Here is a 22097-nt window from a genome sequence, read left to right as displayed (position 1 = left end):
AACATTTTTTAAAAAAATGTCTTGAATGCAGACTGATAAATTAAATAGGCAGTACTCAATCAAGCTTTATAGTTGTGCATAGAAGGTCAATGTGGAGGGGAATCGGGAATGGGATTCTAATGCTGGCCCCCACTTAAACCTTATTTATTTATTTATTTATTTATTTATTTATTTATTTATTTATTTATTTACACTTTAAAAGTATATGGCACAAAAAAAACCCCTGTACATATTGGTCTTCCGTCTGACAGCCCTAGTTCCAAGCTGTCATAAGTGCTGTTGTGTCTCTGGAGATTTCATTCAGGTTTGACACAAAGAAGAAAAGACTCATCTGTGAGTTTCCAGCACTGGTCAACAGAAAGCACAAGCTGAATTTCTGAAACTCTACTCATGTTCGCTAAATATAATTTCTGGAAGTTTTTTTTTTTTTAGATCTTCGATAGTGAACTGAATACATTTTTTCAGTTACTAAAAAAAAAAAAGGGGGGCCACTCTCTTCAGGTTGTGTGTTTAGGCAATACTGGAAGTGCAGTGCCATCTCTTGCCTAATGTAGATGTTGCTATTTTCCCTTATCTGTGATTATTTTTTTCAGCTATATAGTTTACTCCTTAGGCACCAAATCGCATGACCGTGAAAATTATGTCACATTTCTATTTGATGGTTTAGTACAAACTACAGTTTTGTGCAAGAGACTTGGAGATATCTCTCCAGTTTTCCAACTCTGAGCAGCATGTATAATATTAAGGGTGCATTTATAGTGGAAAGTGTTTCAGTTTTGCTGCAATTTGATATGCAGCATTTATTATATTCGAAATCCCAGTCAGTGCTCACACAGGGGCTGCCTGTTGGTTCGTGGAGCCACTGTTTGTACTGAATGAGATGTTGTTCCCATTTTATCCAAAGCCCCCTTCTTTCCTTCCTTTTCCTTCCTTCCTCTGGTTCTGCCTTTGTGATCCTTTTATGGGACAAAAAAATACAAGAAATAATAATGATGAAGACACAGTGATAAAGTGATAGGGTGATTTAGCACTAATCTCACATATGTAAAAAAAATGTTTAAAAAGAATTTGGAGGACAATTACGGGAAAGGAAAGAATAATGGGGCATGATCCCCCAGTCGTGAACATCATGCACCAACTGCCTGTCTCACCAAAACACTACCTATAGGACTTTGCCTGTCTTTACAAGGGCATATCACAACCAACCACATGAGGAAAAGCCTGTTTACATTATTTTGCCTTGAAAAAGTAGAAGGCCCCCACCTTCCCCAGGAGCAAAAGGAAGAAAAGATTGGTCTGGTATTGACATGATTTTTAAAAAATCAAGTTCATTAAAACAAAACAAAAACCGAATGATAAAATATAATATAACATATAGTCCAATATAGTTGAGAACTAAAACAATTGTGATTTTTTTTGAAGTGGTTAAAAAGGTTAGTAACATGAAAGGTATTAAAAAGGCTGATTAAAACCTTAATCATAAATATAATTCCAAATTGAAGTATGAGAATCAAAAATGCTGTGCATACCTTTAGAAATATTTGCATAATTAATGAATATCAGTTATCAAAAAAGCGGATCATGTGTCTGTAAGGTTTTTGGATTTCAAAGCTGCCAAGATACAGTAATTTCTCAATGAGGGCTAGATTCCATAATCTGAATTTCATGCTCTCTAAGGAAATATTGGTGTAGTGAATAAAGTGATGAACTAGGACTTTGGGTACCAGGGTTCGAATCAGGACTCACCCATGGAAACTCACTGGGGATGTGGAATTGGTAAACCTACTACTTATAGGAAAGGAAAGAATAAGGGGGTATGATCTCCCTAGCACTTAAATATTTCACTTACCTTATAAATCCTGTTAGGATCAGTATAAGTCTGTTCTGACTTCATGGCACATAATTAACTAAAAAAAGATTCCTACCAGTTTACCAGTTTGAAGATATAACTAATCTAGCAACAAAACACATAAATGCTATCAAATTCTTATGAATCAAGTTGCAGTTACCCTGCTTCCCTGAAAATGACCTAACCTGCAAATAAGCCCTAGTATGATCTTTTAGGATGCTTGTAATATAAGCCCTACCCCAAAAATAAACCCTAGTTAAGTGAAACCCCTTGTGCAGCAACCAGAAGATGACATGACTATATTTGAATAAATGTAGATTGTTGTACATGAAAAAATAAATAACTAAAACATCCCCTGAAAATAAGCCCTACTGCTTTTTTTGGAGCAAAAAGTAATATAAGACCCTGACTTATTTTCAGGAGAACACAGTATTATCCATATGTAGGGAAAAGAGACAAAGTGAGGGGAATATTCGGATGACTTGGTCAAGGATCTTAAATGAAGATTTCCAAAAGAGAAAAGAGCAAAACGAGCATCTATGACGAGACTTGCCCAATTCACCACAGCCTCCCCACAACCTCTCTAACATCTTTCATTGAAGCCTTTATACATAGGACTAATTTCAAGTACAGCTAAGTAACAATGATACACGTCTTTAATGCTGTGCTCCTAGATATTTGCAGAGATTGTTTTCATGGGAAATTTTGCATTCAGTGAGGGCCATAAATTATCATCAATATTATAAGCTAGATCTTTCTCCCAAACACTTCTCACACTTTATCCAACACCGTATCAAGCAATAATCCATCAGTTTTGGGAGTAAGTCACTGTGGATCCTCCCTGGAATGTAAGATTAGGTTTTTAAAGGCAGCAAGTGGTCAATTTATGGAAACCTTCACTGTTGGTTTGGAAGCGCTCTTAGATGAATTTAAAACCACTGCATTTCCTCTGAATCTAGGTGTAAGTTTGGTATTGGCTTGATGTACAGAATACAAGAGATATTCACTGTGGTGTAGTGCACTGGTTCTTAACCTTGGGTTACTCAGGAGTTTTGGACTGCAACTCCCAGAAGCCTTCACCACCAACTGTGCTGACTGGGGTTTCTGGGAGTTGCAGTTCAAAAACATCTGAGTAACCAAGGTTAAGAACCGCTGGTATAGTGGATAGAGTGATGGATTAGGACTCTGTAGACCTGGGTTCAATTCCCTGTTCGGCCATGGAAACTCACTGCGGGAGTGGAACAGTTAAAACTACTCCTTAAATATCTCACTTACATTGAAAACCTTATTAGGGTGGTTGCAAGTTTGTTCCAGCATGACAGTGCATAACAACAAACAGCATACAATGCATGATGATCTTGGGAGCAAAATTGTTGAAGTGGTCATTTGGCCAGAATAGGCAGGTGTCTACAGTAGCTTTGGAAGAGCTTGCCCAGCCCTTTTTACCTCTCTCTGTGTAGTCAAAGAAAATGTTCCATTGGATACAGACTGGGCAGCCAGGATTTTCATTAGCCCCAGGAAGCATGAACAATGGCATTCACTGATGGGGATTGCTCTCAAAGAGCATCTAGAGGGCACTGTTTTCCCTACCCCTGTGTTGCATACAACAACAGACAAGAGTCTAGATCAGGATGTGCAATGTAGCCTTCCAAGTGTTGCTGGAGTGCATTTCTCATCAGCCTTAGCAAGCACAGCCAGGAGTAAGGGATGAAAGGAGATTCGATTCTCTATCATCAGGGGGACCACTTGATTTATGTACAAAAACCAAACCTGAAGACATTCCTAATGTAAAAATGAAACCCATGTCTTGTGGAATGTACAGCTTATTCTTCCTTGGGTCAGCACCTAACGTCAAACTGTGAATAAAATTATGTGAAAAGAGGTTGGCAGGGTGTTGTTTTCTGAAACAAGAGAAACATACTGAAGAGATACAGAGCCATGCAACTTATATTGGCAAAATGAAAGGTTTATCTTAAATACATTGTGGCCTGTGCTGAATATGCAAACATGACACAGCTGTTATATACTATCGTTTCACTTTTTACAGTTTCCCTTGCTCTTATCTCAGTGTGCAGACCTTATTCTCACTGAGATTCTGGAAAATACGGGAAACTTTCTAAACCCTGCCAAGCAAATCAATCAGTTTCAGATATAATAGTCCTAAGTAAGTTAATAATGTGCACCATATTACCATAGTAAAATACACTGTAATTTGCAACCACTGTGTGAAGATATTATCATTTATTACAGTAATTAAAGAGTCAGTGTATGTGAGAGGTTTATAAAGTACTGGAAGGAGCAATTCATTTTAAACTGAGGTTTTTCCTCCTGTTGCTGCTGTGAAATAAATACTGTTTCCATTTGTTTCCTCAATAAGCTTACCTATTCAGTTTGCATCCTACATCAGCTGACACATTTTCACACGTTACACCTATGGGTTGAATAAGACACTATAGCTAGTGCATCATTAGAAAAACAAAATACATTAAGTGTTTTAAGCCCCTTCCACGTAGTCAAAATGCAGACTGAGCTAATGTTTTACTCCTGGTGACCAGCCGCAAAACAAGGCAAGCTAAGTTGCAAGCTCCAGGAGACCAGGAAAGCTCTCAGAATTACTCTCAAATTGCTTTTAACCCTTAAGGAATGGCCACTTCTTACTGGGTAACATCTAGTTCTAAGGTGATTTTCCTCAGGTGGATCAGAGATGGGATTGGCTCCTAGGTGTCCAGGACATCATAGCAATGCCCGGCAACACAAGTCACTCACAGACCTTTACTACTTAAACCAGGCAGGCCTGCTGACAGGTGCGTTAGGAGATAGACTGAGGGCAGGGGTGGCAGATCAAGGCCAGGATGCCAGCCTGACTCTCCATTAGACAATTTCCCATCTCCCCTGGCCTCTCCCACCCCAGCACTTGCCTTCTTTCCATTTGCCTGCCTAGCAGTCATTATTAAGATTTTTTTTCCTGTTGTTGCCCAAATCCCCAGCAAGCAGAGAGCCTTAAATCTTTTACACCCTGTGTGCCAGAGTCCAGACTTGGGGGAAGGAACCAACTGTTCTTGAGTAACACAAAGCCCGGATAGTTTCTGATTTTCCTTCCTTTCTCCAGTTAAGTCAAAACGTGGAATGGTCTCCTCTGTAGTCGTTTCTTATGCATCTTCCTAATTCGTTTCCTGCTCATTGGTCATCTAAGTTTCCAGGAGCTGCTCTTGCATATTGATTCCTAGAGCTATGGAGCTGTACAGAGAGAGCCTCTTGCTGGTACTCAGCCCAACGATGGAACTAAAAAGAACAGCAAGCAAAATGTTTAAAGTTATTTCAGGGCCATGGACAGATGTGAAAGCAAGCAGTTTGTCAGTGTGGTGGGAGAGAGGACTCTTAATTTCTCCCATAATTACAAGGAATAGGAGATTATTAAAGTGATTTTAGTGGTTGTATTTATCTATTTAAAATGTTTTTCTAACTCATCTTTTTTTTAAAAAAGGGTCAAAACAGAACAACATATATACAATTAAGTAAAATATAAAAATATCACAAAAACTTAAAGGTTAAATACGGCAGATAGAATTTCAAAAGCCAAAAGGCGAGATCAGGTGATTTGAAACCATTTATACCTCAGAGCTGGCTGGATAGCTCAGTGGTTTAGACCTCAGAGCCAGAGGTCAAGAACGTGTGCTTCCTAGTAAAGAGCCAGCTTGTGTAGCTTTGGGTAAGCTTCATAGTCCCAGGTTGCTCCCAGAAGGGAATGGTAAATACTTCGGAGTATTCTCTACCTGAAAAGCCCTGAAAAGGGTCACCATAAGTCAGAATTGACTTGATAGCACACAGTAATAATAAAATGAATAAGAGAAATAAATCCTGTTCAGTAGGGTCTGCCCTGTTCAACAGGAATTATGTTGAATTCCCATTGATTAAAGGCTTCCTTTTGCTCTTTCGTGGTGTATGTGACTTCATCATGGCATGTTCAAGCCATGCACACGCCAAAATCATGAAAGGAAGCCTTTGATCAGCAGAAATCTGCTACAGCTGATGGTATCATTTAGATGGCACAGGCAAAGAAGTGCGGCAGGATTTCAACGAGTATGTGAAATAGAGGGTGGTGTTTCATGTGGTTTGTGTTTCAGGAGAAACTTAGTGAATTCCTATTTCTCTAATTATTGTTTGAAGTGAAATGCAGTTATCCTTGGTATTCATGGGTCCTTAACTTCGTGACATAGCTCGCCAGACAGTTTTCATTAAAATGCTTGTATTTGTGGGAGAAGAACAAAAAGCCCTGTTTTAGAGAAAACAGCTTGCTTAGGGAAACTGTATGAAAGGCAGACCTGTGTATAACCCTGTCTGTGTTAGGAACAATGTGCAGAAAAATGCATAGAAATTTCCAGCACAAACATGATAGTTATAAGTTCAGAAGAAACAGAAATCAACAAATTCGATCATTTCTGATCCAACACAGCCTTGAAGAGAAAATGACTTTGTGGTTCATCACAGGACAAAGTTTTGCTTTGTCTATTTGAATATATTCTGTTTTTCTTCCAGAAATGTAGAATCAGTGCAATTTACAATTTTTAAAACCCTAGTACAGTTTTTTTTAAATCACAAATATTAAAATATAATTAAATCAGTGTTCAGTACTAAAAAAGAATACAATTAAAAGCATCACCTTCAATACCCCAGCCCAGGGCGATCAGTTAAACTGCCAAAGGTCTGCATAAACAAAAAGAGATGGCCAACCTGACTTACCTAGACAGGGAATTCCAAAATCTGGGAACAGCTACCAATTAAGCTCTTTCTCACTGCCTTGCTTAAGCATGCCTTGGAGAGAAGGATGCTTCCTAGAAATCTTGGAGCCCAGGCAAGCTTGTATGGGAGGATACAGTCTTTCTGACCATTTAAATTCAGGCCACCTGGAAGGTCCCACTTTCCAATTTTGCTGTGCTCCAGGTATGTTTTGTACAAATTGAAGATGGTGTTCACAACCTTCATTTTTACAGGAGAGCACAGAGTGTGGACAAGGAGGAGTTTCCTTCTTTGGGTTCAGTACACATGGCTTCCAGACACATCCCCACAGTGAGCCTCAAATAAACTTTTCCCTTGCGGGAGATATTGACTATGAAATTAAGCTAAATGGGAAAGTTTCAACCCTCTCCTTTGACTATTGTTTTTCCAAACCTATTTGGTCTCCCCACAGCTGCTTCTATGTTGTTGCTGAGGTTTTTTTTTTTAATGTTAAGATATCCAATCACAGATCTCCCATTCCATGTCCAAACTGGTCCTGTATAAGATAGTTAATCCATCTGACCCAGGATTGTCTATTCTAATCATTAGCAGGTTTCTGTAACGTGTCAAAAAGAGGCCCTTCTGCGCTATGTTTCTTGAGATCCTAGAACTCAGGGAACAGTTGTGATCCTCTAGATTTTGGTGGATTGCAAGATCCAGGAGCTCTTAATGTTTGGCCTTATTGGTGGGTTGATGGTAGCCATGGGGTGGGGAACCTAGAGGGATACAGTTGCCCACCCTTGCTTGAACTTAGAATGCCAGAAGATTATAAATCAAACTTTCTTCATGAAAAGAATGTATTATCAAGCTGAGGCCCTTCTCCTGAAACGTAGGCAATGGTTCCCATCCTTGGTGACCTACTGTTGTTGGGTGGTATCTTTATTTTAACCCTGACTACTGGCTATGCTAATGAGATGATGGCCATTGTAATCCAATGACATCATAGAAGCAGAGGGGGAACCAGTGTTCGGCAACTGAGTTGTGTGCTGTTGAACCAGAAGTATTTAGTTTCAGTGCTCTCTTTGTGTTAAAGTGATAGGTCTTCTGGCAAAACTCTTTGTTTTGAATGATTTCATACTAACATCCATGCGCTATCCCTAATCAGGGTTTCACAGTAGAGAAACCCAAAACACTTGAAGAACTAACCTGTTTTCTTGGGCATATACTCTCATGGAATGTAATCCATTTAATCAGATACTTTTTCTGTGGGTCAAGATTGTATGTTCTGTTTCCCTCATCTCACATAAGTAATTTAATGTGATTTTTTTGTTTGTTTTTGTTTCATTGTTACCTCTCTCCAGGTTTTTCCACCATGTTTGGAAAGAAAAAGAAAAAGATTGAAATTTCTGGCCCTTCGAACTTTGAACACAGAGTACACACTGGATTTGATCATAGAGAACAAAAGTTCACGGGACTACCTCAGCAGTGGCATAGTTTACTCGCAGACACGGCCAACAGGCCAAAGCCTATGGTAGATCCTTCGTGTATCACACCTATCCAACTTGCGCCTATGAAGGTAGAGTTCCATCTTTTGGCTTTGTTTGACTTGAGCATGCTTTTCTTTTGTTGCACTGCCTAAAGTTTGATGAGTTTTACAGGCCATATTCCACATCCAGCACAGGTAACTGGAGAAATGCAAAGAATGTCATGGTGAGCTAGCAATTTGGAAGATACCTTAATCCAGTAGTGGTGAACCTTTCTGGCTCGTGTGCCCAAACTGGGGGGACCCAAAAACGGGGTGGTGTGCCGTGGCAGTGGCAGTGGCACTGGTGAAACCAGAAGTGAGGAATCCTGGGCACAGAGGTGCCTCAAGACCCCACTCCAGATCCTCCGCCAGCACCAGCTGCTTTGGATCCTGACCCGCTGCCTGTCCGGGCATCATGGCTGCAGCTGCCTGCTCAGGTTTGGCTGTTGGGGGGGGGGAAATAGTGATACGGCGACTTATGGCTCATGTGCTGGCAGAAAGGGCTCCGCATGCCAGCTGTGGCATATGTGCCATAGGTTCGCCATCACTGCCCTATGCTTTTTATTGAGGAGTAGGCAACTTAATAGAGGGCAGGATAGACTGACACACACACCATTGCACTGGTTAAATCTTGGCCTTCATTTTCACCATAAAACCTCCCCATTGCTCACTCTGGGTATGATTCTGTTTCATTCTGGAATAGTCCTACTGATGCCCATCTTTTCCCCATAATGCTTCTACAAAGACACTATCCAACAATGCAGCAGCATCCCAAGGGGACATTATATGGGGGGAATATGTCTGCTGCTTATGGCGCACAGAGAGCATGTTGTGCTACTAGCACTGCTGGCAGTAGAAAAAACTTGGGCCAGCAGAGTTACTAACAAAAATATATGGCAAGATAATCCTTACAACCACTGATATGCGGGTAAGCATTGCTACTAGACATGTGCCATTCTTCTTTTTAAACTCCAAAGCCCAGAATTCTCCATTCTGGGAGTTCTGGCTGCCGGACCCACACCTAAATTGTGCTCACCTGGAGAAAGGTTGGATTAGAAGGCTTGATGCCTTAGGACAAGCCAAGCTCTGGACTAACTTCCTGTTAGAAAAATAAGTTGCCCCAGTGCTTGTTGGGAGCTCTAACATGTAGTTAGACTGGAGCTCAGCCTATCCTAAGCCATGAAGCCTTCCAGCCCAACCTTTCCCCCAGGTGAGCACAATTTAGGTGTGGGTCTGGCAGCCAGAAGTCACAGAATGGAGAATTCTCGGATTTGGAGTTCTAAAAAAAAAGAATGGCACATCCCAAATTACTGTCCCAACACTTTGAATGGTTCCTGCTCCCATCCTGAGGAGTAGCATTTCCATTTAGGCCTAAATAGAGACCTATATAGCCAAGTGGTGAAGATATTCTGGGAACGGGGTGACTTTCTCCTAAAATACAAAAATGATAATTTTAGTGCTCCACATACTGTATTTCAAAGCCCAAAATAGGTCTTTGCATGCACAAAACTGTTAACACTACAGAGGAATCCTTTGGCACCTGTCATGGCTGTGTACTAATACTGAAGCTTTTTTCCTGCACATTTGAGATTGTCTCTTCTGCCACAGTGAAATGTTTGTCTCTTTCCAAGCAGCATCATATTATGTGGGTTAGAAAATCTGTCTTCCCTGAAGAAATTAACATTATTTATCCTAAACTGCAAATAGGCTTACTTAGGTGGTGCAAGGAGTGGTGGCAGCAATGATTAAATGGGATTAGTATATATATATATATAAAAAACCTAAAATCAGCCTGAAATGCAAATTCATCCCTATGCCTTTGCATTATTTTACCTTTGAAATTTTAAGAGACTGAACACAGAGGCAATGATTTCACAGAGTGGAAAGAGGCAACCAGCACCACACAAGTGGCCTGTTGAAGAGCTTACTGCTTGATGGCCATGGTCATTTGAGAGCTTATCATATCATCTATACTTGCTAGCCATTTCCATACTCTACAGCCTTTACAGAGAAAGGGCAAGGCAATAATCCTCAGGTTACAGTGTATGTAGCTGGGGCTACAAGCCAAATTTTCTCCACACTACATGTTTCAAGCAGCAAGAGTTTTAAACAACTATTTTATCTTCATCTTCAGTGAAACCCAGAACCTTTCAGCTAGCTGATACCTGTGCTGGCTTTGGCGATTATGGAAATGTAGTCCAGAGAGAGAGAGAGAGAGAGAGAGAGAGAACTTTTCCAAACCATGTTGAATATGTACCACATGGTTCCCAGACAATTCATTCCAACCTGTGACTGCTTAGAGATTCCTGAACAGTGTTTAAGAGAGCCCAGTGTTTAATGGGGAAGCCATTAAATTACCTTTCTGCTCCATCCATCCACCCCAAACTGCATTTAACCAAACAATATTGGTTGGAAAAGTGGAATTAAAAGTAAAATTTATTTTGACACAGGTATGCTGGCCTGGTTTTGTTTCTTAGTTTGTCTATAGACTTTAATTACACAGAATATCTTTAATGGGTTTTTTTTAACACCGGAGTCCAGAGAAAATTTATTATGTACTGTTGAGTCACTTTTGACTTATGGTGACTCTTTGAATTAACGATATCCAAAAAGTTTCTGTTTCAAAGAACACTTTTTTCCCCAGCTTATGATCTTTCCTGAGAAAGATAGATATTGCCACAATAAGCATGCCCAAATCAGTCTGGCATTGGAACACTGTAATAGGCTGTTCACAGGGCTGCCCTTGAAAAGCATCTCATATTGGGACAACCAAGTTATTGGTGGGAGTTGTCTTTTGATCATGTTACGTCCAGTTTGTTTGAATTGCATCAGTTAATATATTGATTCCAAGTTCTGTTCAGGCTGCAGCTATAGCTTAGGAGCTTGGAACTTTAATGAACTCCTTTCTTATCAGTTACTTTGATAGGTGGTGAGTGCTCCAACACTGGAGGCATTCAAGAGAAATTTAGACAACCAGCTGCCAGATATCCTTTGATATTCTATGATTCGTTATATTCCTGCTTATATTTTCTGGCTGTCTTCTGCAGTGGTTCTCAAACTGGGGTCCCCAGATGCTCTTGGATTGCTGTTCCCAGAAGCCTTCACCACTTGCTGTGCTGGACAGAATTTCTGGGAGTTGCAATCCAAGAACATTGGGGACCCAGGTTTAAGAATCACTGTTCTAAAGCATTGCTGCAGATCCTTTGGTTATGTGAAGCCAAGTGAGCAGTCATAAGATTGATCACAGTGGGGGAAGATATGGCTCTTTGGATGATCCTGGGGATATATGTGCAATTCAGAATGTTTGGACTACAAATTTCATAATTCTTCATTATGGGAGTTCCATCTGACAGACAGACACCTAAATGTGGCTAGCCTGAGAGAAAGCCTAAGCTTGAAGGTTTTGTGACATAAGAAGACCTAGCTCTGCTCCAGTTTCATGTTCAGAAAATAAGTTGCCTTAGTACGTACGTACGTACGTACGTACGTACGCACGCACGCACGCACGCACACATCTATCTATCTATCTATCTATCTATCTATCTATCTATCTATCTATCTATCTATCTATCTATCTATCTATCTATCTATCTATCTATCTATCTATCTATCTATCTATCTATCTATATCCTGCCTATCTGGTCCCAGTATCAGCTGGGAGCTTCCTTTCTGAACAGGAAGACTGGATATGGCTAAGCCTAGCTAAGCCACAAAGCCTTCAAGCTTAGATCTTTCTCCTAGGTGAATGACATTTAGGCATCTGTCCAGAACAGAGAATTATCCAAATGGAATATCCCTGATGCTGGGTTGCATCCCCTCTTATTCTACACCTTTCTATAAGGGCTGATGGGAGTGGCACTCTAACAGTGTTAGGAGAGCCACAATTTCCTCACTTGGTGGTTGTGAGCATTCTTTGCTGCTTCAGCTAAGTTTTAGAATGCTTTGTCAATTGATCGGGTCTTATAGATAAGACTGCTTCATGCTGAATGTAAAAATATGGCACTTGAAGAAGGTGTTTGGTTGAAAGCCTGAGTAACCCGTACGGTTTGGTTTGGTTTCATTTTCTGTTCTTGTGGTTGTGTTTGTTTCAGAGCACTAATGGTTAGCTCCTTTTCTTATGAAGTATATGAAGGGATATGGTGGCGCTGTGGGCTAAACCGCAGAAGCCTGTGCTGCAGGGTCAGAAAACCAGCAGTCGTAAAATCGAATCCACGCGACGGAGTGAGCTCCCGTCGATTTGTCCCAGCTCCTTGCCAACCTAGCAGTTCGAAAGCATGTAAATGCGAGTAGATAAATAGGTACCACCTCGGTGGGAAGGTAAAACGGCATTCCCTAGTCATGCTGGCCACGTGACAACGGAAACTGTCTTCGGACAAGCGCTGGCTCTACAGCTTGATAACAGGATGAGCACCGCCCCCTAGAGTCAGACACGACTGGACTAAAAATGTCGGGGGAACCTTTTTATTGAGTTTTTAAATTTGGGTTTTATGAATGAGGAATTGATGTCATCATTTTGAATTGCTGGATAACACAGTGGTTTAGGCATTTGGCCGCAGAGCCAAAGACTAGGAGTTCAATTCCCCCTTGTGCCTCCTTGACAAGGGCTGGACTTGATGATCCATAGGGCCCCTTCTAGTCCTGCAATTCTAAGATGGTGGTTGTTGTTAAATTGAATGTTGGTATCAGGGTGGATTTGATTTAAATCAGGTTGTTTTAAATCATGATTTGAATCACTAGCTGGTGACTTGATTCAAATGATGTTTTTTTTAAAATGTAAAAGCTCATTCATCCTGGTGGTTATAACCTTTAATATTTGCAATTGGATGAAGATTTCATATTTAGAATAATCACCTATCTGATTAGTGAAACAGCTATATCAGAATATATTTTAGTTTAATAGGTTAATCACTTATATTTAGAGAACTACTTAAATCATTTTATTTAACTAAAACAATAAGATCATATAACATATATAATCTTGTATTTGCTTAAACATCAATGTGTTCATTGTTTGTACATAGATTTGCAGAACAACTATGGGATTAAGGTCTTTTTCTGCATTTTGTTCATTTTATGCCATTTTTACTGTGAAAAAGTGCATGTTATCTCAGCATGGATAACTTGGATTAACTGGATTAGTTTACCAAAAATATAAATGTTACATGAATATACAGTTTCATGCTACATAACTAAGTTCTATTTCACACTGAATAACCTTTGATCTATAATATATCTTAAATAGAAAACTATCTTTAGATAGATTTTTCCTCCAAAAGCATTTCATTAAAATACATTTGATTTTAAAAAATTTTTTAAAAAATCCAATTTAAATTTTAAAAATCAGATTGAAATTTTTTTAAAAAAATCTTTGATTTTAATCCACTCTGGCTGGTGTTCAGAATTGTTTGGTCCAATACCTAAGACCAGTCTTTGGGAAACAAGTGGAATTATAAGTGTTTAAATAAAGGAAGGAATTAAATAATCAAATGATAGTCTTGTGTGTGGAGAGAAATTTTCAAGTCGGTTAGAAGGAAGTCTGTTCTTGTGTGTTAGAGATTGATCTTTAAACATATCAAAAGCCCCCTTTCAAATTACACTTTGAAAGCAGCAATACTACAGTTATCACAAAACCAACATTTCAAGACTTTCCCCAAAATTTATGGATATTTTGATAGGTTTTGTGGAGAACTGGGCAGCTTTTGCAGATCCTGGAACTACTGTGGGTATAGAAAGATTGTTTCTCTGTAGAAAACACTAACATGGTGCATAAACATGCTTGTTGACTTTAGGTTTGCATCATCCCCTCTAGTAACCACAGAACAGATAATTTCCTATGCTCTTTTTCAGATTATTTCCCATGCATGAGTTTATCCTTTTGAATCAATATTCTTAACAGGTTGGGTTTTTTTTAACAAGCCATTGCTGATAAAATACACTTCAAGCAAAAATCAATATGTGCTGTTTCCATTCTCACCCAATCCTCAGTAAACTAGAGGGATTAAAAAACGGTTCCCTTTAAATACATCCATGCATACCTAGAGGCATGTTGGAACTGTAATTTGATTCTGCTCACATTTCTTTGTATAGTTCTGTTTAAATATCAGCTATACATATATATATATATATATATATATATATATATATATATATATATATATATATATATATATATATATATATATATATATATATATATATATATATATATATATATATATATATATATATATATATATATATATATATATATAAGTGCTGATTACTAATGATTTCATATTTTAATTATTTAATTTTGTAACCGATTTCATATTACATATATAATGAAATTGGGTAGAAAATTAAATAATTAAAACATGAAATCATTAGTATCCAGGACACACACACTCTGTCTCATTGGATTTCCTTGTTTGAATTCCAAGGAAACCTCCACAGCTTTGCTAGTGTAATTCATCTGCAAATAGCAAAGATTATTCAGTTTATACCAGAAATAGTTATGTACCACCTATGCGACTAACCAGTTTTTATTTTTCATAACCTTTATGTATCCAAGCAAACTTCTTCAGATGAATGGAGTAGTCAAGTCTTTGAGTGGATTATAAAACATCACAAGTATTCAGGGTCCCATAAACAAGGAAGAACAATGGTACCAACAGATGGTCAGCACAGAGCTTAGAAAAATTACTAATGTACTTTACAGCTTCCCACATCCTATTTTGTGGTATGGTAATGGGGAATTGCTTTGAAGGGATCTGTTGCATGTGAGGGCCCACAGAGGATCAGGGAAAGCGCTTTATTGATAGCTGATCAGGCTACAAGGGATTGTTTGCTGTGGGTACGGGAGGAGTGCACTAAATGGCATATCACTCTTCCCCTCATCCCACCCGACCCTTTGTAGCCCACTCCACCCCACACCCCAAACAGCCAGTCTGGACAAGCCCTGTGTCTCCTCATAGTTGTATGTATTATATCGGGACTGGGGAATGTGGAGTTCTTCAGATCCCATCATCCGTCTCCATTGACTATGCCAGCTCAGGCCAGTGTGAGTTGCAATCATACAACTTCTGGAGGACCATATGCTCTTGTATTATAGAATTAATGTGATCACCAATGTATGATTTCCCCAAAATGATTTTGGACATCTTGGTCACATGCAGGATTTACTAAGCATTTCCTCAGCCAGCTCTGAAAGGGAGAAGAGGGATCTTAATATTGATTTGAAATATGTCAGAATTTCAGGATCTGTTAGAACCTTGGAATAGGATAGTCACTGTTGCAGTGGATAGGATACAGTGTGAGACACAAGCAGCTAACAGCAGCTACTGCCACCTGCCAAGTTTACTTGCCTTCTAAGATCTTGGTGTTTTGCTGTCATCTAGCGGCCATGTTCTTTAGTGTTCAAAATATTCAGTGGCATAGATGGTTGTTATCTAGCGGAATATTTCTTGCTGTAGCTGTGCTGCCTATGGGATTTCAACAGCTATAATCCAGGAAGGGTAAGTTTCTTGAGTTATACATTGGTATAAAATAATTCACCAACATATTTTCTGAGCTCTGGAACTGCCATATGTTACTACATTTTAAAAATGTATGGGATTTCTAAATGATAATCACTCTGAGCTTCCAGGGTAAGAGAGGAAGAGGCAAAGTGTAAGTAAAATATAGCAGCCAAGCATCCTGTTACTATTCCCAAGTAAAAATAAATCTGCAGAATGAATTGACTAATAGTAAATTGGTATGTAAACCCTACTGAATCAATGGGCCTGCTCCAGTTAAGGCTAGCAACAGGACATTGGCTAGTATACTTTACATGAATTTATTTTAGGAATGAGCTAGAATAAAAAACCTGCCAAATAGTTACAAAACACAGTCCAGTTTACAGTTTTTTTAAGTGTGACACTAAGCTAAGCATCTACAAACCATTGCAGAGTTTTGAATGTTCAGTTAAATTTCTCTAGTTGCACAGAAGTGCAGTGATTCACAGAGCAGAGTAGCTTCAAGTTCTTCAGAGTAGTCCACCTCTTTTCTCATTAACTTGCAGTTAAAGTCTCAAGTCATGCACACTGAGCACAACTGCCTTTAACCCATGTAGACATCCTTCAGTCTCGAGAGACTATGGTAATGTGCTCTGAATGGAGGACTTGGAACAGTGTCTAGTGTGGCTGAGAAGGCCAATTGGAGAGTGGCGATCCCTTCCACACTGAAGACAAATACAATCTGTCCCCTGTCCAACTCCCTGATTTTGCTGCTTTCGGGACTGCCTCTTTGTCTCGGCCTGCTGGACAAGGGTCTCTTCAAGATGGGAGAGGCCGTGATGCACCGCCTGCCTCCAGGCTGAATGCTCAGATGTCAGGGTTTCCCATCTGTTGAGGTCCATTCCTAAGGCCTTCAGAGCCTGCTTGCAGATATCCTTGTATCACAGCTGTGGTCTCCCTCTGGGGTGCTTTCCCTGCACTAGTTCTCCATACAGGAGATCTTTTGGAATCCAACCAACAGCCATTCTCACGACATGCCCAAGCCAATGTAGATGTTGCTGTTTCAGTAATGTATACATGCTAAAAATTCCAGCTCATTCTAGGACTACTCTACAGTGGTACTTTGACTTGAGAACGTCCCTACATAAGAACGGCTCCATTCACAAAAAATTGCTTCGACTTGAGAACGGAGCCTCTATTTAAGAACCAAAAAGAAAAAAGAAGAAAAAAACTTTTTCTGCCTTTTTTTTTTTTGCGTAAGTGTACCTTAAGTCAAAAGAAGAAGAAAATAAAAAATCACCCCCTAGTGGTAGATACGGATTAATTGGTTTTGCATTAGTTCCTATGGGAACTAATGCTTCTACTTAAGAACAGCGCCTCGACTTAAGAACGAAAAACAGCAGATACGGATTAAATGGTTTTCAATGCATTCCTATGGGAAATGGTGCTTTGACTTAAGAACGTTTTGATTTAAGAATGCAGTCCCAATATGGATTAAGTTCTTAAATCGAGGTACCACTGTATTTAGAACTTTGTCCTGCTAGGTGATACCAAAAATGTGTCAGAGACAATGCATATGGAAGGTGTTCAGCTTCCTCTCTTGCCGTGCACAAAGGGTCCAGGATTCACTGCAGTACAGGAGTGTACTCAGGACACAGGCTCTATAGACCTGCATCTTGGTATATGCCATAAACCTCTTATTAAGCCATACTCTCTTTGTGAGTCTAGAGCACATGGTAGCTAATTTGCCTATGCGTTTATCCAGCTGAACATCTAGGGAGAGAGTGTCAGAGATCATTGAGCAAAGGTACCCAAAGTCATGAACAACCTCCAATTATTGCGTGGAGATGGTAATAGAGGGAGGTGAGTCCATGCCCTCGCCCATGACTTGTGTTTTCTTCAGGCTGATTGTTAGTCCAAAATCTTGGCACACCTTCCTAAATTCATGAGTTGTTGGAGGTCTTCAGCAGAGAGGGCAACAACAGCTGCATCATTGGTGAAGAGGAAGTCCCGTATGCATTTCATTTGGACTTTCGTCTTTGCTCTCAATCTAGAGAGATTAAAGAGCTTTCCATCTGATCTAGTCCAGAGATAGACACTTTCTGCTGTAGTTCCAAAGGCGTGCTTCAGCATGACAGCAAAAAAGATCCCAAACAGGGTCACTGCGAGGACACAGCCCTGTTTCACTCTGCTTCAGATGTCAAAGGGAACTGACGTTGAGCCATCAAAAACTACAGTGCCTTTCATTCCCTCATGGAAGGACCTGATGATGTTAAGGAGTCAAGGTGAACATCCAATCTTGGGAAGTATTTTAAAAAAGACGTCCTTGCTAACTAAATCAGAGGCCTTTGTGAGATCTATAAAGTCAACAAAGAGTGGCTGTTGTTGTTCCCTACATTTCTCCTCCAGCTGTCTGAGGGAGAATACCATGTCAGTGGTGGATCTATTAGCTTGAAATCCACATTGTGATTATGGATAGACTCTGTCTGCAAGCACCTGGAGCCTCTTCAGTACAACAAGCAGCTTCCCTACAACACTGAGAAGAGAGATGCCATGGTAGTTATTGCAGTCACTCCTGTCTCCTTTGTTTTTGTACAATGTGACGAAGTTTGCATCCTTCATGTCCTGTGGTACTCCACCTTCCCTCCAGCAAAGACAAAAGATTTCATACAGCTCGGTGGTGATGATCTCTTTACAGCACTTCAGCAGGGATGTTATCCTTCTCAAGTGCCTTGCCGGAGGCGAGGGTATCCAAGGACACTTTTATTTCTGCTAAAGTTGGTTCGCTGTCCAACTCTTCCAAGACAGGCAGGCATGTTATTTAATACCTCTTCGGTTACTACATTCTCTCTGGAATATAGCTCAGAGTAGTGCTATACTCCGCGTTCCATCTGCTGTGCTCAGTCCTGGATGATCACGCCTGTAGCAGACTTCAAGGGAGCAGATTTCCTCTGTATTGTACTTAAAGCCAGCTTGATACCATCATACATTCCCTTGATGTTACCTGTGTCAGCTGCTATATTTATCTGAGAGCAGAGCTGAAGCCAATAATCGTTGGAACATCTCCTGGAAGCCTGTTGGAGTTTGCTACGAGCAGGTTGAAGACCTTGCAAGTTGTACTCACTAGGACGGGCTTTGTATGCTGCTAGAGCTCTCCTCTTATCCTCGATGACTGGCATCAACTCCCCCGAATGGGATTTGAACCAGTTTCAACCTTCATAATGGGCTTCAAACATTTCAAGAAAGCTGTTTATAACACCTGTGTCTTGAAATGTTCCCATCATTTAGGTGCATTTGCATCAGCTGGGCCTGGAAGGGTTTCCTCAAGCGCTTGGGCAAATTCCTCCACTTTTCTTTGATTGCAAGTCTTGCTGATGTCAATACGTGGTTTTCCTTCCTTTTTCGTGTGATACAATCTCTTTGTTCACAGTTTTACTCTAGAACACACCAGGCAGTGATCAGTATCGCAATCAGCACTCTGGTAACTATGTGGGATTGTAATACTAGGAAGGCTAGAACGTCTAGTGAGGATCAAATCGAGCTGATGCCAATGCTTGCATCTTGGATGACTTCTGTTGTAGACAACAGCGTTGGTGCATATGGAGTAATGAGGGTGACTGGTCCCGCTGATGAGTGGAGCTACAGAGACAGGATTCTTTCACTCCCCACAGTAGATGGAATAATGGATCTCAGCAAAGTATTTCTAACCACAAAGCCAACACGTGTTCCCTGGACTCATTCAATGGTTTTCCCTACCAGAAGAATGAGATTTTTTTTCTTTGACAGAGCCCATGTCTGCCAATCTCGTCTCTTGCAGGGCAACAATGTCCATCTGCAGTGTACTCAGTTCCATGTCAATGACAGCTATCTTGCAAACATCGTCTATTTCCTGCAGGTCATCAGAAAAGCCAGGGGTCATTTTCTGAACATTCCAGGTGCCCAACTTTAGGGCAGAAGTTTTCTTATGATTGTTGCATGGTGCAGGGTTGTCAATCTGCTTCAACGATAGATATTAATAGACCAGAGGGAAGGAAAGAGACATAAAGCAGAGAGGCGTGGTTCTTTTTAAATTTAGAGGCAGGGAAGAAATGATTCATTAGTGCTGGATCAGCTGGATCAATTAATAGTCACTCCAACACAGACTGGATATCAAAATTTAAATAAATTGATTTGTCTAAATTTGGTTTGTGTGCTGTGTGTTTGTGGCTATCCCTTGAGGACAGTGATAATGGCTTCTGCACTATCGGATGGCGTATCCTAAGAGCAAGATGTTGGATCAAACGCAGTGACTTATAGTCAGGCTCTAGAGTGGGCCCATAGCTTCTTGATGTCTGCAGAAAAACAGCAATTTATATCCCCCAGTATAATCTCAATCCTGGATCAAGGTACTGTACATAGTTCCTAAAGAGAGCCATGCTATTTTGGCATATAAGGCAGAAGATTCAATATGCACCTCTTACCTTCTCTGCTTTTTCTTTCTTTCTTTCTTTCTTATTGATTGATTGATTGATTGATTGATTGATTGATGATGATGATGATGATGATGATGATGATGATGATGATGATGATGATGATGATGATGATGATGATGATGATGATGATGATGATGCAGGGTAAGGGGAAATTATCATGCCATTCTTTATCACATATTATGTGTACTTACACATATCATTACATTAAGAACTTTTGTAACTTTTGTATCTGTTAGTTGCCTATATACTTCCAACTAGAGTTATTTGACTATTTTGTATTAAAGTTATCTCATTTGGCTTTCAGGTTATAGAACGGATCCAGTTATATATAGGGTCCCATTTTTCAGTTGCTTCTTGGATTGAATTGTCTTTCAAAGCTTCTATTAATATGTCCATCTCCGTCACTTCCATAATCTTTCCCATAAATTCTTCATGGTTTGGCATTTGTTTTCTGCCATTTCCATTATGTATAGTATTCTGGATGCAGTTATTATATGTATTACCAAAGGGCTCTCTCTTCTATCCAAGTCTCTGGCAACATATTTAAGAAAAATAATTGTGGTTTCAATGGAGTATTACGTGTTAGAATTTTTGGCAAACAAAGGGCTACTTTTTCATAATACCCAGAAACTGCTGCCTAAGGCAACTGCTTCTTTCTACCTAATGCTGGGGCCGGCCCTACAGACATGGATAACTTTGTCATTGTTCCGTGCTATGAAGTCATTTCTGATTTCTGGTGATACTATGAATTAGTGACTTCTTTAAAATCTTATCATTAACAATCCTATTCAGGGAAAATAAGGTTCTTTATTTGCAAGGGATCTAACCAAAGATTACCTGAAGCCATTTTCAAGTCCAATTAATTTGAATATTTATTTAAATCACTGCAAGTAAACAGAGAATAAGATCTAGGAAATGAAGGCACTATATAAAAGAAATCAGAAAAAAAATCAATCAGTTTATAGCACAGTGTATGATGAAGTGAAATGTTTAATGTAGAGCAACTTCCATTAAAATATCAGAGGAAATTATAGTTATATAAAAGCAGCCACAGTTAGTTCTTTATTGCACTATATTTACCCCTGATCTTCCACCAGCCCTCTAATTAACTGTGTTTCTAGCAGTTAAAACAGTCTTTGGCCTAAAGAATGAGAAATAAAGACAGATAGCTACCTATTCCAAGGAACAGGTTCCTGACTACACAGGGGAATGTGCAGGAAAATTGATCCAGGAGAATCCAGATAGGAAAATTGGAAGGAAAAATGTGAAATAAAGTAGCAAAATCACTGGTGTGTGTGTCTCTGTGTGTGTCTAATAAAAGGAGGTGTAGATGGAGTAATCTAACCCATTGTAAAAACGGAAGCTTCTCTCCGAATCAAGGCAAACTAAATCCTAAAGGCCCCAGCCAAAATCTGCATAAGTAAAAATTACATGATACAAAGTGAACTAAAAAGCATGTGTGAGAGTTTGTGAATGTGAATAAGTGACCTTCCTTTCCTAAGTAGTAATTGCTCTTTGTTCCATCAACACCTCTAATTTTCCTACCTTCTGATTAGCTTCTTTACCTTGAATCTTAAAATTCAGTGCTGCATTGGTAGATGGCAAATTGGGGAAAAAAATGCAATGTGCCACTCTTCCTTATTCTCAGAAAGTAAGTCATTCCTTTGTCGTGTGCCACATAGTGCAATTATAGCATCTTATCAGGGTGCATTTTGCTAATGCATTCATTATGCATAATGAAAGCATTATGCTTTCATTAGCATAAAACTAATGAAAGTATTCAGCTTTCTGTCCTGTCCATACTGTTTCATTGTCTTCCAGCTTGGCCAAAGGCTTGTTGCTCCAGCAGTCATGTATATGACTTTTTTTGTTTATTCTGTCATGCAAAAGTCCGGGCTGAAAGACATCCCCAGCACTTTTTGCTAACCGGAAACTGTCAGATGTGCTGTTTTTTAAATAAACCAAATATTTTCTTGACACCATTTCATAGGGAGGCCATTCCACAGGTTGGTAAGCCGGACCGTTATCTGTAGGCCAGTCCAATCCACGCATCTCTTGACTGT

The 22097-nt window shown here is 39.7% G+C and overlaps 1 protein-coding gene across 2 annotated transcripts in view; it reads left to right on the top strand.

Moving 5' to 3' along the window:
• The window catches only part of PAK5 (p21 (RAC1) activated kinase 5), a 139553-nt gene that overhangs the window by 61582 nt on the left and 55874 nt on the right, over nt 1-22097 (top strand). For both annotated transcript variants that reach the window (XM_073003229.2, XM_073003224.2), the window contains one exon: nt 7927-8141. In XM_073003229.2, coding sequence (XP_072859330.1) covers nt 7938-8141 — 204 coding nt within the window. In that variant the 5' untranslated portion in view covers nt 7927-7937. The remainder of the gene's footprint in view (nt 1-7926; nt 8142-22097) is intronic.

This window comes from Pogona vitticeps, chromosome 1 (assembly GCF_051106095.1).
Source record: "Pogona vitticeps strain Pit_001003342236 chromosome 1, PviZW2.1, whole genome shotgun sequence".
Lineage (NCBI taxonomy): Eukaryota > Metazoa > Chordata > Lepidosauria > Squamata > Agamidae > Pogona > Pogona vitticeps.
The sequence above is the reverse complement of the archived record's forward strand: the minus strand, read 5'-3'. Positions and strand labels throughout refer to the sequence as shown.